The sequence below is a fragment of the Oryctolagus cuniculus genome, chromosome 6, assembly GCF_964237555.1.
Source record: "Oryctolagus cuniculus chromosome 6, mOryCun1.1, whole genome shotgun sequence".
Taxonomy (NCBI): Eukaryota; Metazoa; Chordata; class Mammalia; order Lagomorpha; family Leporidae; genus Oryctolagus; species Oryctolagus cuniculus.
Genome location: NC_091437.1, coordinates 166,778,020 through 166,803,225, shown reverse-complemented (window position 1 = coordinate 166,803,225; position 25,206 = coordinate 166,778,020). Strand labels below are relative to the sequence as shown.

The 25,206-nt window shown below is 67.5% G+C and overlaps 1 protein-coding gene across 3 annotated transcripts in view; it reads right to left on the bottom strand.

Moving 5' to 3' along the window:
- ADGRB1 (adhesion G protein-coupled receptor B1) overlaps positions 1-25,206 on the bottom strand; it is a 66,302-nt gene that overhangs the window by 23,123 nt on the left and 17,973 nt on the right. For 2 of the 3 annotated variants that reach the window (XM_070075883.1, XM_070075884.1), the window contains exons 6-18: positions 24,889-25,053; positions 24,550-24,714; positions 24,260-24,424; positions 24,043-24,144; positions 22,997-23,103; positions 22,700-22,894; positions 21,621-21,689; positions 21,094-21,202; positions 18,214-18,357; positions 17,887-17,962; positions 17,649-17,751; positions 16,635-16,678; positions 365-506 (exon numbers count right to left, since the gene is read on the bottom strand). In XM_070075883.1, coding sequence (XP_069931984.1) covers positions 365-506; positions 16,635-16,678; positions 17,649-17,751; positions 17,887-17,962; positions 18,214-18,357; positions 21,094-21,202; positions 21,621-21,689; positions 22,700-22,894; positions 22,997-23,103; positions 24,043-24,144; positions 24,260-24,424; positions 24,550-24,714; positions 24,889-25,053 — 1,586 coding nt within the window. Of the gene's footprint in view, positions 1-364; positions 507-657; positions 815-16,634; positions 16,679-17,648; positions 17,752-17,886; positions 17,963-18,213; positions 18,358-21,093; positions 21,203-21,620; positions 21,690-22,699; positions 22,895-22,996; positions 23,104-24,042; positions 24,145-24,259; positions 24,425-24,549; positions 24,715-24,888; positions 25,054-25,206 lie in introns of those variants that run through there. The other variant, XM_070075885.1, reaches the window with a different exon arrangement.

Sequence of the window (25,206 nt, the reverse complement as noted above, 5' to 3'; positions counted from 1 at the left end):
GCAAGGCCTTGCAGGCCTCTCCAGCACCAGCAGGTCCCACGGGCCAGCCATGCTCCCCTGGGGACCCCAGCTCCCGGAGACGCCACTCACCCATCAGTCACTTCCTGCCGCGCTCAACTCCCCACAGCCACCCACTGGGCCCCCACCCACCCTCTCCAGAGGCCGCCACCATCCCATCCGGGCCAGGGTGGCTGTTGGCGCAGGGACCACCCCCCAGGCGGGGAAGAGGCCGGCCCCCTCCCCACTCGCTGACCCGAGCCACCATCCCGGGGCCTGGGGCCTGTCGCGCCAGAGAGCCCCCCCCACCCTCGCCCCGCACGCCGCCGCCCCGCCCCTCCCCCGCGCGTCCCGGCTGGGGTCTCACCGCGTCGGCGCTGAGCTGGGCTAAGATGGCGAAGGTGGACAGCCGGTCACAGAGGCAGCGCGTCCGGAGGGCGTCGAGGGGCACCGTGCGGCAGCCGCGCCACGACCAGGGCCCGAGCTGCGGGGGGGCGGAGGAGGAGGGTCTGGGGGCGGGCGGGACACGGGGTGGGGGGGAGACAGGCGGCAGCGTCAGCGGGGGCGCGGGCGGGCCCCGGCCCCCCGAGCGGCGCCCGCCCGGGCCCCCGCCCCGGCCCCGGCCCCGACCGCATCCCCGCGCCCGCTCCCGGCCCGCACCTGCGCCCGCAGCCGCGGTCCCGCCTGCCCGCCGCCGCCGCCGCCAGGCCCCGCTGCCCGGGCGCCCATGGCCGCGCTCTGCGCCCGCCCCGCCGCGCGCCGGAGCCGCCGAGAGCCGCCGAGAGCAGCCCGCGGGAGCGCGGGGCGGGGAGCGGGGGAGGGGCGGGGGGCGCTGGCCCCGCGCCCGGCTCCGAGCCCGCCCCCGCCGCCCCGCTCCTCTTGGGCCCGCGCCCTTACCCCCACCGGAGGGGGGTCGCCCCCGGAGAGCGGGGGAGGGCAGCCCCGGGGGGCGCGTAGGCGCACGTGGGCCCGGGGGAAGGTGCGGCTGGGCACGGAGCCTGCGAGGGGCGGCTTGGGGGCTCTGTAGCCCCACAGCCCGGGCTCCGCTGGAGCTGGTGACCTTGGGAGCACTCCATTCCCCACACCTGCCTGGGGGGTCTTGTCGCCCCTGGGGAGAGCCATGGCCTTTCCCGGAGGGAGGCGGCCAGCGGCTGCAGACTGCCCCCTGCTCTGACCCAGGCCCCCTCTGGCTGCCCCCTGCGCAGCTGAGCAGGCTCTGGGCGCATCAAGGCGGCACTGCCTCCACCTGCCACAGAGCCAAGGCGCCCCCCCCCCCACCCCGCGCTCTTGTCCAGAGACTTCCACGTGCCTGTCCCTCAAGGACTGGCCGGCCTGCCCGTCTGAGGACCCACGCTGCGGCCGCAGGAGCCTCCCCTGGGAGTGGTCTGCCCCCTGGCCCAGCTCTCCAAAGGCCCACGCGTCCCTAGTAACTCAGGGCTTTGGGGACCCTGCATCCAGCCCTGTACCCTGGAGCGCTCCTGCTGCTCCCCCCTCCCCCCGCCGAGACGCCAGCTGCAAGGTGCTTACCCAGCCCTGGCTCTTGCGTCCCACCCCCCAGTACCGGGGGGCCTGTGGGTCGGGCTTTGGTCACCCAGACCTGTCTCGCCCCCGTAGCCCCTGATCAGACACGGGGCTCCCGAGCTGCCCTAGCACACGTTCCCATCTCTGGAATGGGCGCAGGGGAGAGGAGGAAGTGGTGGACACTGCTTGGTATCAGCTGGCGTGAGACCCCCTGAGCATCTGCGTCCCCCCCAGGTCTCCCTCCCAGCCGCCCACCTCGGCCCTGCTCACAGCTCCCGAGGCAGAGCCGGCAGGAGGGCCCGGGGGCGGCCGAGGCTCCGCAGGCTGCCCGGGGCTGTGGGGCCCTGTGACCTGGCCCCTGTCCACCTGCCGGCCCACCCTGGGGTGCGGTGTGAGGAGGACAGGGCCAGAGCTCCCCCACCACAGGGGTCCCCCGTGTCTATAAAGGATAGGCGTTGGCCAGGGGAGGGCCGGGAGCCTCAGGCTGTGCGGCTCCCAGAGGCGTGCGGCACGGGCCCCAAGGGGCAGCGTCTGACTCCAGCAAGGGGGACGAGGCCAGGGTCCAGGCTGCCCGAGGGCGCCCCGTCCCCCACCTGCCTCCCCAGCACAGGGTGGCCCGAGGCCAAGGCCTTGGAAACAGGGCAGATCCTGCTGGCACCATCTGGGGGTGTGGAGGGGGCAGAGAGGCCCTGACCTCGCACTGAGGGCTTTCCAAGGTCTCAGGGTAGGTCTCCCTCTGCCTCCACCCCCACCTGCTCCAGGGCAGAAGCCGCTGCCCCCCCCCCCCAGAGGAGCAGACCGCGCGTCTGACCAGCGCACAGAGCCCCTGCGTCCTGGCTGACCGCAGCCCCCCAGCGCGGCTGCCACAGTGCACCTGCCAGCTGCCTCCTCGCACTGCCGAACGGCCCGGGCGGCGTCCCCGCCAGCCAGGGCTGCGCTCCGGGCCCAGCTCTGCTCCTCACACCCAGAATCCTGCCGGCCCCCCTGCCCGGAGCTGCGAGGAGGGCTCTGAGGACGGCCCCCGCAGCCGGGCAGGTGCCCAGTCACACCAGCGGGTCTGTGCGGGGCCTTGGGCGACGCCAGCCTGGCAGCCAGCGCAGGGCCCCAGGGCTCGGGGCTGCTACCCAGCCTGCTGAGGGGTGTGGGGGAGTCTGCGCCTGCAGCCACAGGGGACAGAGAGGGCACCTGCCCTGGGCCAGAGACCGGGTGCAGGTCCAGCGGCCGGCAGTGGGGGCGGCCCGGGCCAGGGCCCCTCCCCACACCCAACGGCGCCGGCCTCCTCTTTAAAGCATCCTCAGTCAGCCTGTGGATGAAGCGGCCGCCTGAAGCCACACAGCAGGCTGGTGGCAGGACCCAGATTCCCTTCCGGCCGGCGCCCTCCCCCCAGGGCAGAGCAGATCTGGGGGCCACGCCTGCTGGCCGCTGCTGGGGACCAGCAGCCGGGCAGGGATGGGGGGGCACCTCCCCATGCCCACCGGGGGGCGGCCAGAGCCCTTCCGTCCCCCTCCTTCCAACAAGACCCAGATTCGCAGCGTCCCGAAGTTTCTTCCCTGAGAATAAAACCATCCCTGCTGCAGGGAGCGGCGCCGGCAGGCCACGCACCCACGTGCGCACAGCGGCTGCTCCCTGGGGGAGGCCACGGGCCGCGTCCTGTCTGCGCTGCGCAGCTGTGGGGTATCTGGGTCAGGCCCCCCACCCTGGGCCCAGGCCTGAGGAGGCTGGGTCAGCCACCGCCAGCCCCCGAAGAGGGGGCAGTGGCCTCCCCGGGGCAGAGGAGCAGGCAGCCCTGCCTGAGCTGGGTGGGGACCTGGGGCCTCTGGCTTCACTCAGGACAGCTCCAGTCATGGCCTGTCCCCTTCCGTGACCCCAGCACAACGCAGGGCTGCCCGGTGCGCACGGCATTCTGGGAAGGGAGGGGGAAGGCCAGGCTCCCTCCCCAGTGCCCCCACCCCCAGCTGACCATCAGCGTTCTCCTGCTGCTGCTCACCCCTGCGCGGCCGCCCCCGCTGGGACCCAGTGCCGCCGGCCGCCAGCCTGTGCCCTGCCCTCATGGTCACTCGTGTCACCTGATTGACATGTGCCATGCTGCAGCCTTCCGAGGGCGGGCACTGGGCGCCTGCCCCCTATCCAGGGGTCTGGGACGCCGGCTTCCGCTAATGCACCCTGGGAGGCGGCAGGGGGCGGCTCAAGTGGTCAGGGTCCCTGCCACCCACGCACGAGACCCAGATGGAGTGACCGGCTTTGGGGGAGCCAGCCCAGCTGAGGGAGGCGCTGATGCAGTGACCCGGCAGATGGGGGCTTTCTTCCTCTCACTTCCTCTCTCTCAAGAAAGCAAAACAGTAACAACAATAACAGTACATAGCTCTCAGCTCCCCCCAACCCAGAGCCAAGGCCGTGCCGCCTGGCCCCACCCCGCCCTGCCTCCCCCTTCTGGGTTCCGCTCAGGGCAGCCCCCAACACGGACCCCCCATCCTAGCCTCTGCCACAACCTTGTTCCCACATCCCAGGTGAAGGCACCCCCACAGCGCCTGGACAGGAGAAGCCACCGAGCAGGGGGGCGCCGGGGGCACTGCCCCATCGCTGGGCCAGGCCCAGCCTGGGGCATGCCACCAGCAACACCCCCACTCCCACCTGGCCCCCCCAGGGAACGCTTGGCCAGCCCCAGAGGGGAACCCAGGGACCCTGGGGAAGCCACTGAGGGGAGCTCCCTCCGGCCACCCAGGGCCCGGCCACCTCCCGTCCCTGGTCAGGGGGATGGCAGGGGGGTGAGCTGTCAGGGCCTGTGTGCTCCCAGGACATCTGGGGACAGCCAGGCAGGGGCGCAGCAGGAGCCCGCCCGCCAAGCCCACGAGGCAGGCGCTATTCTGGGACTGCTCTGCCGGGGTCTTCTTGGATTTGATGGGCTAATTCACACTCTGGTGTGAATGACTCATAGGGTGTCCTCCCACACGGCAGAAAGAAGCCTGGAGCAGGGAACGCGTGCCTCGGCAGGAGCGTGTGGGTGCCGGGAGGGGGGTGCCTCTGCAGTCAGGGCCTGCCAGGAGCCCCCCCACCAGACCTCTCAGTGCCCCTGACCCAGCCCTGCTCCAGGGGGGACATGCTTCTGGGGACAAGCCCCACCCACCCAGTCACGCCCACCTGGCAGGCGTGCCCACCGCTCAGCCCTGCTGCTGCCTTCCCAGCCACACAGCAAGAGGGGCGTCTCCTCCCGGAAGCCTGCCCGGGTGACCAAGCTTCCCGCCTGCCTGTCCCAGGATCCCCGATCATTGCACCCGGCCCCTCGGCCAGACCCCGCCTAACTGCTGTGCGGGAGTGCTCCCCATCCAGCCTGTGTCCTGCCTCACTGAGCAGCCGGAGATCACGGTAGCTGGCTGAGTGCCGCCCCTCGGCCCTGGCGGCCCTGTCTGCGCATGGGCCTGGCTCTTGGTGGTCCCTCTGGCATGTGCCCTCCTGTCCTGAGTCAACCTGGTCCATCAGGGTTCCTGAGCGCGGCCTCCTCCAGCCCTGGCCTTCCAGCACTTGTCTGGCTGCCCGTCTGGGAGAGTCCCCAGGGCTGGCCCAGCTCGGCTCCAGCTCCCCTGGCTCACGGCCTGGGGACTCAGGGCACCCTGGTCTCTGAGATCCGCCCACTGCTGGGTTTGGACACCTGCCTTACCCGGGTCCTAGCGAGTCGCAGCCGCCAGGTGAGATCCGAGGCTCCCTGGACCTGGCGTCCCCGCCTGTGGAGCCTCTGGCAGTGCCGGCTGCATCTGAGCCTCACCCGGCATCACGGGTCTGTGACCAGAGCCTCCAGGGACTCTCATGTCCCCACGAAGAAGATGCCAATCTCCTCGCTGCTGCCTGGCGCCAGCTGCCCAGAGACAGGGCTTCCGGCCACAGGCTGGAAATCGGAGCGCTCCTGACCCGAGCATGCCCCGGCTCTGGCAGATCCTAAGGCTCCCGCCCATGCGGTCGGCCCAGCCTCATCTCTAAGCCCCGCGCCACACGGCCACGGCCTCGGGGCCCCTCCTTCTGCTCTCCCAGCCACCTGGCAGGCACCTGGCTCACAGCCTGGGCCACAAGTGGTCCAGCCTCCCATGGGGAGCCAGGGCGGGGGACGGCCGCACACTTCCCTCAGAGCTGCGGCTGCCGTGGACAGAGCCCTGACTCTCGCCACAGACGCACCGTCAGCTGCCACTGCAACCCCACCAGCAGTGATGTTTTCAGCAGTGCCGTCATCATCACATCTGTCACTGCCACGATCATTGCCATCAACAGCGCCAGCACCTTCAGCAGTCACCAGCACCAGCCATCACCATCAACACCACCATCTACATCCCCAATGATCCCACCCGCCATATCACTGACACCACCATCACCACCAACACCACTGCCGACACTTCTACACCACCACCACCACCATTGTCAACACCATCCACATCACCACCACCACCAACACCATCTACATCACTACCAACACCTCTACATCACCACCACCACCACCATTGTCTACGCCATCCACATCACCACCACATCCATTGTCAACACCTCTACATCATCACCACCACCACCATTGTCAACACCACCCACATCACCACCACCAACAACAACACCATCTACATCACTACCAACACCTCTACATCACCACCACCATGTCAACACCTCTACATCATCACCACCACCATTGTCTACGCCATCCACATCACCACCACATCCATTGTCAACACCATCTACATCACCACCACCATTGTCAACACCTCTACATCACCACCACCACCACCATTGTCAACACCACCCACATCACCACAACCACATCCATTGTCAACACCACCACCAACAACACCATCTACATCACTACCAACACCACTGCCAACACCTCTACATCACCACCACCATGTCAACACCTCTACATCACCACCACCACCACCATTGTCAACACCTCTACATCACCACCACCACCACCATTGTCAACACCACCCACATCACCACAACCACATCCATTGTCAACACCATCTACATCACCACCACCAACACCAACACCATCTACATCACTACCAACACCACTGCCAACACCTCTACATCACCACCACCATGTCAACACCTCTACATCATCACCACCATCACCATTGTCAACACCTCTACATCACTATCACCACCATTGTCAACACCTCTACATAATCACCACCACCACTGCCTACACCATCTATATCACCACCAATACCAATGATACCACCCTCCATATCACTGACACTACCATCATCACCACTATATATATACATCACTACCAACACCACTGCCTACACCATCTACATCACCACCACCACTGCCAACACCTCTACATCACCACCATCACTGCCAACACCTCTACATCACCACCACCACCATTGTCAACACCATCCACATCACCACCATGACCACTGCCAACACCTCTACAACACCACCACTATTGCCAACACCATCCACATCATCACCACCATTGCCGACACCTCTACATCACCACCAACACCAATGATACCACCATACGTATCACTGACACCACCACCACCACCACCACTGCCATCTACATCACCATCAATACCACCACCAGCACCACCTGCCATGTCACTGACACCACCATCACCACCACTACCAGAGCCATTATGAATCCTCAGCATCTCAAGTCGTCACTATCAACACCATCAATAGCACTACCAACAATACCATCCAGACCACCACTGCCACCACCATCACTATTAGCAGTGTCACCATCGTTGTCACATCACTGTTGCCACTAACAACACAAACACCATCATCAGTGTTACCTCCGTCGTTGACACAACAACGTCAACTTTTTGTTACCATGAAAACACAAAACACACGAGGCAACTCACTTCATAAAGAGAAAAGGTTTATGCAGCTCACAGGATTGGAGGTTCAAGGCCAAGGTCAGGTAGCCCCATTGGTTTGGCTTCTGGTGAGGGCGGCAGAACCCTTGCAGGGGAAGGATCACCTGATGAGCTGAGAAGCAGAAGGCTCGGCCCAAACTCTGGCTACAACAACCCTCACACGGGAACTACCTTCTGAGGCACAGCCCCAGTGACACAGAGGACTCCCTGTAGGCCCATCTCAAAACACCACAGATGGAGTATCTTCTTGCCCTCTTACTGCCATTAATTTGTGAGTTTGGGGCTGGCCACCTGCACCAGTTCAGGAGCAAAATCACCCAAACCGAGGCGAACATCTTCAGTAACCACTCTTATCACCACTACCTTTACCACCATCACCACCAACACCAACACATCCCCCTATTAACAGCACCCTCACTACTGTCACCATTACCAGCATCATCACAAATGAAGTCATTACTGCCGCCTTCACCATCACTGTGACCACCAGCCTCACCAGCATTCCACCACCACCACCACCACCAACCACAGTCATTGTTGTCACCACCATCACTGTGATCACCAGCTGCATCAGCATTCCAACACCACCACCACCACCACCATCAACCAGTCATTGTTGTCACCACCATCACTGTGACCACCAGCCCCACTAGCATTCCACCACCACCACCACCATCATCAACCAGTCATTGTTGTCACCACCATCACTGTGACCAACAGCCCCACTAGCATTCCAACACCACCACCACCACCATCAACCACAGTGATCATTGCTGTCACCATCACCACCATCACCAGCTGCATCAGCATTCCACCACCACCACCACCATCAACCATAGTCATTGTTGTCACCACCATCACTGTGATCACCAGCTGCATCAGCATTCCAACACCACCACCACCATCAACCACAGTCATTGTTGTCACCACCATCACTGTGATCACCAGCTGCATCAGCATTCCAACACCACCACCACCACCACCATCAACCAGTCATTGTTGTCACCACCATCACTGTGACCACCAGCCCCACTAGCATTCCACCACCACCACCACCACCATCAACCAGTCATTGTTGTCACCACCATCACTGTGAGCACCAGCCCCACTAGCATTCCACCACCACCACTGCCAACCACAGTCATTGTTGTCACCATCACCACTGTGAGCACCAGCCCCACCAGCATTCCAATACCACCACCACCACATCAACCACAGTCATTGTTGTCACCACCATCACTGTGAACAACAGCCCCACTAGCATTCTAACACCACCACCACTACCATCAACCAGTCATTGTTGTCACCACCATCACTGTGAGCACCAGCCCCACTAGCATTCCAACACCACCACCACCACCGACCATAGTCATTGTTGTCACCACCATCACCACCACCAGCTGCATCAGCATTCCAACACCACCACCACCATCAACCACAGTCATTGTTGTCACCATCACGACCACACCAGCTGCATCAGCATTCCAATACCACCACCACTATCAACCGCAGTCATTGTTGTCACCACCATCACCGTGACCAGCAGCCCCATCAGCATTCCAACACCACCACCACCACCATCAACCAGTCATTGTTGTCACCACCATCACTGTGACCACCAGCCCCACTAGAATTCCAACACCACCACCACCACCATCAACCACAGTGATTATTGCTGTCACCATCACCACCACCACAAGCTGCATCAGCATTCCAACAACACCACCACCACCACCATCAACCGCAGTCATTGTTGTCACCACCATCACTGTGACCAACAGCCCCACCAGCATTCCAACACTACCACCACCACCATCAACCACAGTGTTCATTGCTGTCACCATCACCACCACCACCAGCTGCATCAGCATTCCAACACCACCACCACCATCAACCACAGTCATTGTTGTCACCACCATCACTGTGACCACCAGCCCCACCAGCATTCCAACACCACCACCACTACCAACCACAGTCATTGTTGTCACCATTACCACCACAAGCTGCATCAGCATTCCAATACCACCACCACCACCATCAACCACAGTCATTGTTGTCACCACCATCACTGTGACCATCAGCCCCACCAGCATTCCAACACCACCACCACCATCAACCACAGTCGTTGTCACCACCATCACCATGACCAACAGCCCCACCAGCATTCCACCACCACCACCACCACCATCAACAACACGGTCATTGTCACCACCACCACCACCATCAACAACACGGTCATTGTCACCACCACCACCACCGTGACTAGCAGCCCCAGCAGCATTCCAACACCACAGTCCTTGTCCATCAACACCATGGTCATTGTCACTACCACCATCACCATGACCAGCAGCCCCGGCAGCATTCCAACACCAGCCTCAACAGTGAGCATTACCCAGCACCCGCCGTGTCCAGGGCACAGTGGAGGTGGAGCCAGTCTTGCAGGAGGGTTCACCACCGCATTCCCCATGAACACATGACAGCTTGAGCCCAGGTGGCCACACGGTTGCCACTGCCTGACGTATCTGACCGTGCCCACCTCTGGGCACTTCCCAGTCACCAGTCCCCATTTCTAGGTGGCTCTGCACCAAGGCCTAGAAAGGGCACGGCTGCCTCCTTGCTGGCGTGGTGTCGTCCCCAGGTCCAGTCCCACGCCAGTCAGCCCCTGTGGAGATGAGAGCTGCTGGGCACTGCCCTCCGGCCCCGGTGGCGCTGCAGCTGAGCTTCCCGGGATGCTGGGGTTCTGATGCCAACCTCTGTGCTGTGCACACGGCAGGCAGAGGGCCGCGGGCTGTGGACCGGCGGGGCAGGGGGCTCACATCCTTCCGGGCACATCCCAAGCACAGACCTCCGCCCTTGCCCCGCCTCCTCGAGGTCGCCAAGGGCCACCTGGCTGTGAGGGGCCTGGCGGGCACCGGCCATCACCCCGCCAAGCCAAGACGCGGGACTGTGCACGCGGGGCCACGGTGCTGGGGCTGGCCTCTGGTCTGGACCTGTCAGGGCTGGTGGTGGACGGAGCTCCAGGCACAAAGGCCCCGCTCAGCTCTCTCCTCCCAGACCCCAGCCGGAGCCCACCTCTGCCTGCTCCCCTCCGAGGGCAGGGGGCCACTTCTGTGTCTCTAGGAAGGGGCTGGGGATCAGGTGAGGGGCAGCAGGGGCCTCCAGGCCCAGGCCTCGCATGCCGCCCACCTCTGGCCGGGGCACAGGCTCCGCAGCGCCTCCGCCCCTCTCTGCCTGGGCCTCTGCACACTCTGGGCCCCGGCGCTCCCGTCACCTCCTGCCAGTTCACCCTTCACCACTGGCCCAGGGCCCCGTCCCAGGAAGTGTCCTCTGCTGTCCCCTGAAGCCGCCCGCCTCCACGTCCCTCGCACACACCCTGCCACTCAACACAGCAGCCCGCGTCAGAGGCAGACGGTGGCCCAGGCGCGGCCGCTGGAAACGACCTGAGCCCCACTTCTCCCTGCTGCCCCTCCTCCCAGGGGTGTGCGAATAAAGGCTTGGGGTGCAGGGGGACAGGCGGACAACACTGGGGCAGTGTGGACACAGGCCCGGGAGCCTGCGATGTCGGGGCAGTGCTCAAGGCTCCCAAGAGCTGGAGCAGGAGTCTGGGCCCTGAGGGAGGCAGCCGCCGGCCGGATGCCCCTCCCCCGCCAGGCCCCAGGGGGGCTGGGACCAGCCAAGCACGGGGTGGGCGAGGGCTTTCTTCTAGAACTGAGAGAGAGAGCAGGGCCACTTGGCATGCAACTGCCCGGGGGGCTCCTGCCGGGGACTGGGGGTCCCGGGTGGACATCGTCTTCCCCTACGGAGGCCCTGGAGGCAGGCACCCATCTCGTCCCGGGGTGCAGCGAGGGTACTGAGGCCCAACGTGGACCAGCATGCGTGGACAGAGCCAGGGGCTCCTGAGCCTGAGGGAGGGGCCGCCCAGAACCACCAAGCCCAGCTGTGGGACCTCGGGGACTCTCCACTCGGGCACCAGCCGGGAGCTGGCAGCCGCGTCCTGGGCAGGCTGCCTGGCCTTCCCTCCCCGGAGCCGTCCCCATGACCACGAGTGGGGAGGAGGGGCAGGACCCAGGTTTCCCTGCTGGGGGTCCTGGCAGGGGGCAGTCACTGGGGGGCTGGGGGGACTCAGGTACCCGTCCCCAGAAGGTGAGTGACGCCAGCCGGCTGGGCACCCTCTGTGCGATGGCCTGACCCTGCAGCTGGCACAGCCCTCGGGGGCCTGGCCTCTGCTGGGTGGGCAGTGGGAAATGCAGCCGCCCGGGGAGGAAAGGGACAGCCAGGGTGCTCGGACAGGATCCCTGAGGCGCAGGGACAGAGGGGCCTGGCAGGTGTGAGCCCCGGGCCAGGCGGGGCAAGGTGGCCGCCCCTCCTTGTCCCCACCCCCTCTAGGAGCTGTCCAGACTGCTAGGACCCCCACCAGCCCTGGGGAGGCCGGTGCTGGGCAGGACCCTCCTGTCCTGCCGCCCCCTCCGAGCCCTGCAGAGCGTCGGGGAGGGGGCACGGAGGGGCCCGGGCTGCAGGGGTGGCACCCCGCCCCCCCGGAGTGATCCCGAGAGCTTCCCAGGCTGTGAATCGGGCCTTCTGTGCTGGGCCCCGCCCCCGCCCGGCCCCCTCCGCCGCCTTCTCTGTCCCCATCAGGCACCGGCCGGCGTGGGAGAAATCGGGCTGGGAACCGGCCGCTGACAGCGCCCCGGGGACCCTGCCAAGTCTCCCTTCCGCTCCCCGCCCCCTCCCGCCCCCAGCCTGGCCCCTGACTGCCCTCTCCAAGGAAACCAGGAGAGGGGGGAGGCTCTTAAAGGGACCAGGAAGCCAACCTGGCAGGGACCCCAGGAGGCTCAGGCTTGGGTCCTGAACCCCCAGGGCGGCTGTGCTGCTGTGCCAGGCGGGGCTGGGGTCCCCACAGGGGAGGGGGCCTGGCCGACGGTGAGTGCTGGGCCTCAGTCTTCTCAGCCGCAAAATGGGTTAACAAGGCCAACAAGGCTCCGTGAGTGACATGAGCCGGGCTGGGGTCAGGCTCCGTGAAGGAGCCCAGAGGGTGGCAGTGAGCTGGGCCAGCCTGGCCCAGCCCCTGCTCCGCTGGCTCAGATGGGGAGGACCACGCTGGGCAGAGGGCGCCAAGGGCCCAGGGCTCAAAGAAACCCAGCTGGCTGGACAGGGGCCACCGGGGGACTTCCTGTGCTTCCCAGAGCCCTCGGGGGCCAGATGCTCCCAGAAACAGCTGGGTGGCAGCCGGAAGGCCTTGGCCCCCCCACCCCACTCTGGGCCTCCGTGGCACCACCTCGGAGGGCCCACAGGGCCGAGGGCTTCTGAAGATGTGGCCAGTGCTGCCCTGTGTGTCGATGACGAGGGTCCAAGACGTGGCCTCTCCCGGGCGCCGGCCCAGGGAGCTGTCCATTCAGGACCACGGACCCAGCTCCTCACCGCGGCAGCTCTGGTCCCACGTGGGTCCCGCAGTTCTGCACTGTCTCTGCTTGTCGCCCACCCACTCTGTATACCCCACTCATCCATCCACCCATCCACACACCTGCCCGTCCGTGCGTCTGTCCGTTGGTCATCCACCTCTATCTGCCTAAGTGGGTCGACCAGTCTCTTCCCAAATACGCGCCCCAGTTGCACCCAAGTCAGGGATGTAACTGGACCCTACCTGGAAATGAGGCCAAGGTCCTCGAGGGGACATCAGACTCGACCTAGCGAGGGCTGCGGTGGCGGAGCCCTGGGGACAGGGAACCGGAGCGAGGCTCCCACAAGCCGAGGGCGCAGGGACCGCTGAGAGCCGGCCGTGAGGCGCAGACGCAGAGCAGCGTCCCCAAGGGCCTTCAGTGGGACCAGGGCACTGCCCGCACGACTCGCAGAGCTCTGGCCTCCATGGGGGTCTGTGCCGGCCTCGGCTCCGCTGGCCCAGGCCGCGGGTCTGCGGTCGCTCTGCTTATTTGGTGAGGCAAGCCTAGGCCACTGAGCGCGCCCCCTTCCTCCGTGCCCACTCACTCACCCCTGCACCACCACCTCTACCCTTCCACGCCTCGTCTCACCCACAACTCCCCGCCCACGCCTGCCGGCGCCTGCTCTGCCGTCACACACCCGCACCTGCGCGCCTCAGCTCCGTCGCGCACACTTCCCACTCCCTGGGGGCATCCACCCGGCCAGAGTCCAGCCCTGCTGCCAGGAGCCCCACCACTGCCTTGCTCCCAACGCCCCAGGCTCCACCGCACTTCCTGGGGCCGCCACTGCCCCGTGGTTGAGACCCTCCGAGCCCTGTGGTGGTCTCTCAGGCCGTGACGCTCAGGAACGCTGCAAGGCCCCCTGTTCTCCCCACGTCCCTCCTGCCGCCCCCACTTCCCGGGCCTCTCGGCCACTGGCCAGGCTAGGCAGGGCTGGGGGCACAGGCCCTGGTCAGGACGGGCTGAGACGGCGGTGGATTTGGGCACGTGACTGCGGCTGGGCTGGAGGCAGGCAGGCGGCACAGAGCGGCTGAGCACACGAGCCAGGTGTGTGGGAGTGAGGGTGAGGCAGGCAGAGGCCGCGCTGCGGGGAGCAGCTCTGACTCACTGCCCCTCTGTCCACTGCCGCATGGAGCCGGAGGAGCAGGCGGCCCTGCAGGTGCACGGTGCGTCCCTCACACGTGCCAGTGGCGGTGTGACCGGGAGCAGGGCTCAGTCCAAGGTTGGGATCTGCTCTGTCTGTGACCAGGACTAAGGCTCGGCTTGGGATCACAGCTCCGGGTCTCAGCGCACGGCCACAGCTCTGCCCTCCCCGCCTATGCATCACCCACCTCACCCCTCCCCAGACACAGAGACTCCTGCCCCAGGCCCAGCACCGCACAGGCCACACCCACAGAAACCCAATGCCCTGCTCCAAGTCACCAGGCACACAGCTGGCTCCCCTGAGCTGTCCCCAGGATGGGGGGGAGAAGCCGCCCACCACTGCACAGAGCCAGGGGCAGGGTCAGCCCTCGCCCCCGCCCCGCCTCGGCCCCCTCCAGGGCTGCCCGGGTCCCCAGCAGCGAGTGCACAGCCGGCCCACAGGCCTCGGGGGCCTCTGCTCCCCCGGGCACAGGTGCGGAGTGGCTCCTCCCAGGCTGAGCCGTGGATGCAGTGGGGAGACAGACAGTGCTGCGGCCCCAGGAGGCCCTGGGCCTGGCACCGGGACCTGGACCACTGCAGCTCAACTGGCCGGAGCCTGGAGTGGGCGGTCCCCGCCTGCGCCTTGGGACCCTCCCCCAGCCGCGTGAGGGAGGGCAGTGGAGGCCTCGCTGACCCTCAGCAGTGCCCCGAGGGCTAACCCAGGGTCCCACGCTGCCCCCTCACTCCCACCCAGAAGCAGGGGCGGAGACTCCCAGGGGGCGGGGCCAGCATGTCCCCTTGGCCGCAGCCTGGGGGGCCCTGTGGAGTGGCCGTCCATGCCAGGACGTCGGTCTTGCAGAAACAGGAGGGTCCCGAGGTGGGGCTGGGCAGGGCAGCCACCGGGGGGGGGTCCAGCTCCACCTTCGCCCCTGAAAACTTGAGGCCGCCCACGGCGTGGGGGGCCTCGCCTTTACTTTTCCGTCAGTGCCACCCCTGCATCACCAACCCCACCCCCCCATTTCGTACCAAGAGGACCCAGAGGTGAACCAGAGCCAGGCTGGCTTCCCGGGGCCGACAGCCACCCCCAGCCCTGCTGGACTGGACCCCAGGCCCGGAGCCGGAGAAACCTACAGAATCTGCATCCAGGCAGCGGAGGTGCGAGGCCCGGCTCACCCACGCTCCCCCACCCCACCAGGGCTGCACCCGTGGGCACTGAGCCACGCCCAGGGAACCTCTGCTCCACACGGGCCCTGCGCCCCGAGGCTGTCACACGGGTCTGTTAGCTCCTCCACCCAAGCACAGCCTTGTCAGTAGCTAGGATCTTGGGGGGCAGAGTGTGGGGGTGTCAGACGGGGGCGCCGACAGCTGTGGATCCCCCAGCTCCCACGGCTGGTGCCACGCGGCCCCACACACAGCCTCCTGCCCACCCGCCGTGCCCTCTCAGCTCTGTATTCTGTACCCCTCCCAGCCTCACGCCGTCATCCCGACGCCTGCCCTGACCACAGGGCACACACGTGCAGCACTGCCCGCTCGCGGAAGGGGTAGGGGCCCAGGCCGGGACCACCCCTCCCCAGGGCCTTGCCCCCCAGGACCCCTGCCCTATCAAGACCCAGCCCCCAGCTCTCACCCCCCCTCCCCACGCACTGCCCCTGCTCCCCGGGGCCTCACTCAAGCCTCCGCCTCGCCCCTTGCTCCGCGCACCCCAGCCGGCCACTCCAGGCCTGGACCAGCGTCCCTGTGCTGCCGCTGGGCCATGGCGCCCGAGACTGGCCGGCACCCAGCGAGTGCTTGATGAGGACCTGGGCACATGGCAGCTGGCACAGGGCCCAGCAGCCCGCCCTGTCTGCCGTGCACCCTCCTCCACCCCGACACACACGCACGCCCACATGCACACGCACGCCCACACACACATGCCCACACACACACCCACACACATACACGCACACCCCCCACACGCATGCCCACACACACACGCATGCCCACACACGCATGCCCACACACACACGCACACACACGTGCACACGCATGCCCACACACACACGCCCCCCCACACGCCCCCCCACGCACACGCCCACACACGCGCGCGCACGCCCCCCCACACGCATGCACGCCCACACACACATGCACGCCCACACACACGCACACACACATGCACGCCCACACACGCACACGCATGCCCACACACACATGCACGCCCACACACACGCACACACACACGTGCACACGCATGCCCACACACACACGCCCACACACACACACACGCCCCCCACGCACACGCGCACGCCCACACACGCACACGCATGTCCACACACACACACATGCACGCCCACACACACACATGCACGCCCACACACACACGCACACACACGCACGTGCACACACACGGGCACGCACGCCCCCACACATGCACATGCCCACACACACATGCGCACACGCCTACACACACACGCGCATGTGCACGGCTCCTGAGCCCCAGCCAAGCGCCAGCACCTGGCCTGCTCTGGGGGGGACAGGCCAGGATGTTCCGGCCCCCCAGCCCCTCCCCTGAGCCCCATGACGCCAGGGAGGCAGGTGGGAGGTGGGCTCCAGACCTGGGCGGGGACGGCCAAGAGGACGCGGTGGGCAGTGCCTGGCCCTGGCTCCGCCTCCTGCCCCTCCCCCCCAGCCCCGAGGCTGCAGACCCAGGAGAACTTACGCGTGGGTCTCATCCCACAGGATGCAGGTCTGGTTGGTGGTGCCCTGGGGGAGAGGGAGGAGTCAGGGAGCCCGAGGTGTTCCCCCAGGCCTGGCTCACCTCCCCCCACACCGCCACGGGGTCTGGACAGCTGCTGCCCCTGTGCACCCAGGCACAGGAGTGAGCAGGGGGCGGGTGCCCACAGCGGGGCCTCAGCAAACACCCCTGGCCTGCACAGTCCCGCAAGCTGGCCCACGGGCACCAGGGCAGGGCAGGTAGTGCTCAGTGTGGCGGCCACGAGCCGGCTGCTTCCTCCTCTGCCAACCCCAGGAGCTTCGTAAGCCGGGGAGCCACGGCCTGGGCAGCTGGGAAGGACGGGTGGTGGCTGGAGGCCTGGCACCGCCCTGTCCTGGTTGGGTGACCCAGGCAACCCCCTTAGGGTCCTGGCCCCACTCCTCCAAGGCCCCCAGGAGAGCTGCTGGGTGCAGGCATCAGCGGGGCCATGGGGAGTCGGCCACCACGGCTCCCACGGCCCTGGGTGAACAGCCCGAGGACCCCCCGCCTCGTCCCAGCCTGGGAGCGGGCGCCTGTCTGGGCTCACAGCGGCCACGCCAGAAGCTTCGGGGACGATGCTCCAGACACTAAGTCCAGGGACCCCGCAGAGCGGGCTGGCTGCTGTCCACCAGGGGGTGCAGGGACGCAGGACACAGTCCCCCGGCTCTCAGACGTGGCTGAGAGGTCAGGCCATGGGAGGATGTGGGGGGCCGTGGGGGGTGTGGGGGCTGTGGGGGCCGTGGCAGGCTACAGGCCAAGGGCAGACTCGTGTCTCACAGATAGGGGGCCCTCTTGTCCCGGGGAACCAGCAGCCCCAAGGGGGCAGGCGGGACCACGGGGAGCTTCGGCAGTGGTTCAGCAGGTGCCGGGACCCCGGGCGGGCACTGTGCCCAAGCCCTGGGGTCCCCACCCACAGCTCGCACAAGGTGGGAACAGCACACACACACGCGTGCAGACACGCGTGCTCCAGAGGGCACTCACGTTGTACATGTGGGCAAACTCGATCTCCAAGGGGGTGAGCAGGGAGCGAGGCGGGGGCTTCACGGTCACCGAGATGACCTTGGAGTTCAGCACGGTCGTGTTCCTGGCAGGAGGCACAGCGGGTCACCGGGGCGGGCGGTGGGGCCGGCCTGCGCCCCTCCCAGCACCCCCCAGCGCCCCCCAGCCCGGGACAGCCCGGCCTCCCGCCGTCTCTGGCCCACCTGCCCGCCCTGCCCACCTCTGCAGGGCCAGGAAGCTGCCCAGGTTCCGGTAGAGCACGGTGCCAACCACGAATACAGAGGAGTCGTCGGCCTCTGCAAGGCAGCACGGGCAGGGTCAGTGTGCGCCGCCTGGCCAGGGCCCCACCCGCTGGGCCCCGGCCACAGCCCTGGCAGGTGGCTCCATGGGGGGCCGGAGTGGCTGCCAGGACCCGCCCTGCACTGGCCCTCATTCCACCTCCAGCCAGGGCTTCCTGGAGGAGGTGGCGACCGGACAGTGAGAAGTCGCAGGGACCCCGGCCATTCTGGGTCCCCCCGGGGCGGTGGTCTCAGCCTCCGGGCCTCACCTGCCAGCCCCGTGGAGAACACGCTCTTGGACACCGTGACCCTGTCCTCGGGCACCTTGGCCCAGTCGCCCGAGGCCCGCCAGCCCTTCATGGGGAAGCTGATGTCCGTGGCGCCGCTGGCCGGAAGCTTGTGGATACTGAGGACTGTGGGGAGGGCGGGGGTCAGAGGTCAGAGGCGGCAGCCCGCCCCCCGCCCCCGCAGGGGCTCACAGACCCCACCTTCAACACAGGTGCCAGCCCCCCGGGGGAGGGTGGTCCCGGGGCCCAGTAGTCTGAGGATGGGCGTGGCCACGGGGAGCCTATGGCCCGAGCCCCGGCCCACCTTGCTCCTGACTCGGGGCGGTCACAGGGGCGCTCTGGGTCGGTCACTCTGTCTCCTCCAGGGCCTTGGCCCCCTCCCCTGCGCACACTTGCCCCCCTCCCCCAATTCTGTGACCAGCTCATGGCTTCCTCACTCTGCATCCCAGGACTCAGGGCCATTACTGGAGGTGAGGGAAGGGTGAGCCGAGCCTCCCGCGCCCCCACCCCTGGCTCAGGTGCAGGGCTGCAGGACGGAGAGGCAGCCACTCTAGGGAGGGACTGGGGGTGCCGCCCCTTCCACTTCCTCCAGTGAGGGCCCACCCTGCGGAGCCACTGGGGTGCTGGGCATGGGCGTCGCCAGCATCAGACCAGCCAAGGTGGCCACCGTGTGGGGACAGGGCAGGGGGACGGAGGAGGCGGGGGCCCTCGGGGCAGGGGCCACCATGCGCCCTCAGCCCAGTGCACAGGTGTGTGGCGAGAGAGGGGCTCGGGAAGCTGGGGCTGCTGTCCATGCCGCCCGGCCCCGCCTCGCCAGCACCCCCACCTGCCTCCGCCCTCCCTGGGCTTGAGGGCCTGCCCTGGTCACCGAGCGCGCTCGCTCCCAAGGACAGGGAGTGCCCAGCTGGGCGTCCCCTCCTTCAGCTGCACACCGGGTGCCTCCCCTGTGCCTGGCCCAGGTGCATGCTGGGACAGCAGCGGCCACCTGCCAGGGCCCATGGGGCGGGGGCCATGGAGAGGAGGGGCCTGTGCCTGTGGGGCGGGGGTCCCCACGTGGCAGCTCCCAGGGGCAGGGCCCCTGCATAGGAGTGGGGGGCAGTCGGGTCGTTCCGCCGCGACAGCAGCTCCCAGGGGCAGGTAGGGGAGGCAGGGGAGCGGGGGTGGGAGGTGCGCGTCTTCAGCCAGCGACCCTGGGGCCTGAGGCGGGGGAGGAAGGCCCAGGCTGCGGGTGGGGAAGGGTCCTGCCCGGGGCACCCGGGGAGGGGGTGGGGGAGTCGTCAGCAGCCCCAAATGCTGCCGCGGGCCAGGCCTCTGAGGGTTGACCGGTGTTCCTGGTGAGCAGGGCTGGCTGGCCGTGTCCAGGGGAGCAGGTGCAGAGGGCCAGGGGCGGAGGGGCGCTGCGCTGGGGGCAGGGCAGGAGGGCCAGGGTCTCCCATGGCTTCCAGTGCTCAGCAGGGTGGGGGCTGGCACAGGACCCTGGGAGAGTGAGCGGGTGTGTGTGTGTGTGTGTGTGTGTGTGCTGGGAGGGTCATGAGGACCAGGGGCAGCTGGAACAGGGGTGGGCGGGGTGGGCAGGGGCAGCTGGGGCAGGGACAGCAGGGGCGGGCAGGGGTGGCTGGGGCAGGGGCGGGCAGGGGCGGCTGGAGCACGGGTGGTTGGGGCAGTGGCGGGCAGGGGCGGGCAGGGGTGGCTGGGGCAGGGGCAGGCAGGGGCGGGCAGCTGAGGCTGCTGAACTGAGGGGCACCTGGGGCCCAGTGTGGGAGGCTGGGCAGAGGACAGTGGGATGGGGGGACGTCCTGGGGGGTGGCCCTGGGCTGTGGCCAGCTCCTGCAGACACGTGTGTGAGCAGGGAAGTGCCCGTGACCTAGCGTGCTCCCAGGAGTTCAGACCATGGCAGGGCAGGGACTGGGAGAGGAGCAGGTGGGGCTGGCAAGGGTGGGGGGGCCTACAGTGAGGGACCCCCCACTCCTGGGCCCCAGGGCTGTGGGAAGAAGCCCTGGGGAACAGGAATGAGGAACTTGGCCCGGTGATGAGTTGGGGGGGTTCCGGATGGCCTGGGGCCGCAGAGGGCAGGGGGGCTGTGTGGGGTACTGGGGGTGCCCGAGCACCAGGGGGCGACGGGGTGAGAGGCAGACGGGGCTGCAGGGGGCGCATGACGGAGGGGCACTGGGCGGTGTGCACAGCCAATAGGAACTGAGCGCAGGGAGGAAAGGGGGTGCCTCCGGAACAGGACACGGGGCCAGGCCATGAGGACCCCCCGGAGGCGGCCTCCGACAGCACCCACCATGAGAGGAGCCTGGTGCCCGGGGCCTCAGGGTTACCCCGCTGCCCGCATGCTGAGCCCCTAATGCACAAAGCAGGCCTAGTGCTGGGGGGGGGCTCTGACTGGCCAGGGCGGGGGGCTCCGGCGGCTGCCGCAGGGCTGATGTGGCCACAGGGCGTGTGCCACCAGAGTGGCCACTTCACTGGACTGCCCCCAGCTCCGTTCTGCCGGGGGTCCCTGACTACGCAGGCCCTGGAGGGGGCTGGGGCGATGATGGACCCTTGTCCCTCCCTAGCCTGTTCTCACCCCTTCTCAAAAGGAGAACCCCGGGACTCAGCCACACCATGGGGCTGGGGGAGTGCAGGCCCCTCTATGGCGGCTCCCGGGGGTGGCCAGGCAAGAGGGCTGGGCCAGGGCTGCTCCCAGACACAGCCCAGGGGGCCAGGTCTTCAGGCCGCGGTGCCCCTGGTGGACAGAGGGCTTGGTGGCAGACCTGGACACATGGAGCTGACGCCCCCGCCCTCCGGGCCAGGCACGGGCCGTCGGGCCATCGGCTCCTTGCGCACACAGGCAGGGAGGCAGAGGGAGGGCGGGCTTACCCAGGTTGTCGGTCACCTGGTACGCGTCCCTGAGGTCCTTCATGCGGAAGCCGATGACGTCCACGAAGTCCTCCACCAGCCGGAAGAGCTCCTTGGTGTTGGGGCCCATCTGGGGGAGCAGGAGGGGAGGGGCAGCCTGGAGCTGATGGGGGCCCTGCACCCCCAGCCCCTGGCAATCACGCCACGGCCTCCGAGCAGCCCTCCCCACTTGGTGGGCGGGACTGCTGAGGCCCAGGGAGCAGTGGTGCCGGGGTGGGGCAGACAGGCGGTCAGCCTGGGGTAAGGGAGGGGACTGCGCCTCCCAGAGAAGCCCTGGCCACCTCCATGTGGGCCCCTGGCCGGGCCCGCGTGCTCGGTGTGTAGACCTGTCCCGGGTGTGTCCTCCAGGGTCACGGGGCTTCCTCACGCGACAGAGCCACTCGAACGCCCAGTGTGCCCACCCCAGGCTAGCCCGGATTCAGGGCTGCAACCAGAGATCCACAGATGCGTGCGCCCTGCTGGCCGCCGGGGCAGCCCCACGTCCGTACCAGCTGGGCCTCCTCCCACTTGTCCCTGTTCTCCTCCGCCAGCAGGTTGCTGATGATCTGGACGAAGTTCTAGAGGGGAGAGGGGGAGGCCCGTGAGGGAATGCGGCAGCAAACCGGGCTCAGTGTGGCCAGGGCCAGGGCTCAGTGAGACCAGGGTCAGGGGTCAGAGTGACCCGGGTCAGGGCTCAGAGTGACCAGGGTCAGGGCTCAGAGTGACCAGGGTCAGGGTTCAGTGAGAACAGGGTCAGGGCTCAGTGTGTGACCAGGACCAGGGCTGAGTGTGTGACCAGGACCAGGGCTCAGTGTGGCCAGGGCCAGGGCTCAGTGAGACCAGGGTCAGGGGTCAGAGTGACCAGGGTCAGTGCTCAGAGTGAGACCAGGGTCAGGGCTCAGTGTGAGACTAGGATCAGGGCTCAATGTGTGACCAGGGTCAGGGCTCAGGAGACCAGGATCAGGGCTCAGTGTGTGACCAGGGTCAGGGCTCAGTGTGTGACCAGGGTCAGGGTTCAGTGAGACCAGGATCAGGGCTCAGTGTGAGAGCAGGGTCAGGGCTGAGTGTGTGACCAGGACCAGGGCTCAGTGTGGCCAGGGCTAGGACTCAGAATGAGACCAGGGTCAGGGGTCAGAGTGACCAGGGTCAGGGGTCAGAGTGAGACCAGGGTCACAGCTCCGTGTGACCAGGGTCAGGGCTTAGTGTGAGAACAGGATCAGGGCTCAGTGTGTGACCACGGTCAGGGCTCAGTGAGACCAGGATCAGGGCTCAGTGTGAGACCAGGTTCAGGGCTCAGTGTGTGACCAGGACCAGGGCTCAGTGTGGCCAGGGCTAGGACTCAGAGTGAGACCAGGGTCAGGGGTCAGAGTGACCAGGGTCAGGGGTCAGAGTGAGACCAGGGTCACAGCTCCGTGTGTGACCAGGCTCAGGGGACCGTGAGTGACCTGTTCACACCCAGGATAGGGGCTCAGTGTTCAACTGGCTCAGTCTCTGGCTGGGGCACCGGAGGGCTCCTGGCTGCTGCCACAGGCCCCGGCCACCCGCCCACCCATCCCTATGGCCCACCCACGCATCTCCAGCCGCCCACCTGCACGTCCCCGGGGGTGGGGCTGTAGTAGGCCCTGCGGAAGATCTCGGTCATGTTCCTGAGCACGTCGATGGTGGACAGCAGGTCCCCGCTGTAGCTGGTGCCGTCCTGGGAGATCTCCACCAGCGTCTGGATGACCTCCGAGACCCCCTCCCCCGGCAGCCCCCGCTGGGCCTTGGCCAGGTGCTCCCGAGTCTGGCGAGGGCAGAGAGGTGGAGGCTACGGTCTTCGCAGGACCCTCCCCGGCGCCCCAGCCCACGCCGAGCGGTGAGTGGGGCAGGAGAGCGGCCGGCTCACCATCATCTGGATGTTCCGGTAGTCGATGGAGACGCAGCGGATGTAGGTGGGGGGCTCCCAGTAGGCGACGCCCTCCTCGTCCAGCTCACAGCGCCGCAAGATGAGGCCTGCAGGGACCCCACGTCTGCGCTGGACGCTCACCGCCCCACCCACTGCTCCTGGGCAGGAGCCCCCAGACGGGACCCCTGCCCCCAGAAGCCGGAGCGGAGCCAGGCCAGGGCCCTGCCTGTCCTCCTGCGCACTGCTGAGCCCTGCGCCAGGTGCTGGGGACCCGGGAGGCCCCAGTGCTCCAGGGAGGGGACCCCCGGCCGAGTGGGGGCTTCAGAGTTGGGCGGGGCCTCCCTCGGAGGAGCCCCTTCCCACTCAGCCCCTTGTGCGACACCGGGGTCCCCACGCCTCGTTCCTGGGAAACCATGGGAGAAACACCCTCAGCCTGACAGCTGTCACCTCCTTGTCACTCAACAGGGGCTGCAGAACCCAGGCCAGAAATGAGGCACAGCGGGAAACTTGGCCAAATGCGCAGACGCGGAACCTCCATGCAACCCCCGTGCTGCTTCCGTCTGGCTTCTCTGGGTTTGTGGTTTGCCACGGAAGACAAACAAGTGTGTGGGGGGGGTCGTGCCGCGGCAGGCAAGTCCCAGTGCCCACCGGCATCCCTGTGGGGACCACCCACCACCCCAGACAGCCCTGTGAAAAGGAGCCTCAATGCACCCACTTCCCAGATGAGAGAATTGAGGCTGGAGAGATGGCCTCACTTCCTGGACATCAGGAGGCAAACGGGCGGAGCCCGGGTTGGAACCCTCCCTGCCTGCTGCCTCCCAGGTCCCCCGCCCTCCCTGGAGGCCATGCTCAGCCCCCACCCCCACCCCCCACTGTCTGGGGCTGGCGTCCAGAGTGCACTCCCCAACCTGTGGCACTGAGAGCCCAGGGCAAGTGTGGCGCCACCTGCAGGCCGGCCGGGGCTGTGCCGCTCATAGGGACTCTTGAGGACCCGGTACTGGCCCAGTGGCCGGAACAGGGTCCCACACACAGCGCCCCGGCCTCACCTGTGGCATTTCGGGGACACCGCACCGCAGCCGCCTCTCCCGCCGGTGTCTCCTTCCAGACCACGGAGCCGAAGCTGTCCTCGTCACAGATCTCGTGGGGTTCTGCCAGGAGACCAGCGACAGCGGGGGTGGGGGGCGAGGGGGGGACACAGGGGCTCAGGGACGGCGCCACGCCCCCAGGGCCTCGACCGCCGGCCGCGCGGACGCGGGGACTCACCGGGACACCGCTGGGTGCCGCACTGCCGGTACTCGTCCTGGGGGCCCTGGCACGCCGCGCCCCCGAAGAAGGGCCCGGCACACGCTCGCTCCCGCCGCTGGCTGCCGCCCCCGCACGTGACGCTGCAGCCGCCCCACGTGGCCCAGGCCTGCCACTTGCCGTCCACTGCGGGGCCACGCGGGCGGGGACGTGGGCGGGGAGCCCAGAGGACAAACCAGAGTCCAGGTCAGCCCAACCTAGACGGGCGGACGCCCTCCGCGCCTCCCCCAGCCCGGCCGGCCGCCCCTCACCTGGGCACTGCCGCAGGAAGCAGTCTCGCGTCTCCACCCAGTGGCCCTGGCACTCGGCGCCGCCGTACGAGGGCCCATTGCACTCGCGCGTGCGCTGCTGCCGGCCCTGGGAGCAGCTGGCGGAGCAGGTGCTCCAGCTGGACCACTCGTTCCAGCTTCCATCGACTGCCCGGCCCAGGGGAGCGAAAGGGGCGGGAGCCAGCGTGAGCCCCAGCGCCCCGGGCCCGGCTTGGGCGCCCCAGCACCAGCCCCCAGCCCGGGCCGCACCTCGGCCTGCCACGGACCAGTCTGAGGCTCCGAGCTCTGAGCGCCCCCCTCCGCCCCCTTCCTCTCACCTACCAGGGCACAGGGCGATGTTGCAGAACTTGGTTTGCTTCTCGGGCCCCTCACAGGGGTTGCCTCCAAACTGGGGGGGCCTGCAGGTGCGCGTGCGGTCCCGGAAGCCGCGGCCGCAGGTGCTGGAGCAGAGGCTCCAGGGCGACCACTCATCCCAGGCGCCATGCACTGCGGGGAGGACAGCGCTGCTGCCCCCGGCGCCCCCTGCTGCCCGCTGTGCCCCCTGCTGCCAGCCACCCCCGCCCCCCCCCAGCCCCACCCCGCCGCCACCGGGGCCCCACCCTGGCCAGGCCCCGCCCCACCCAGGATCAGGCCCCGCCC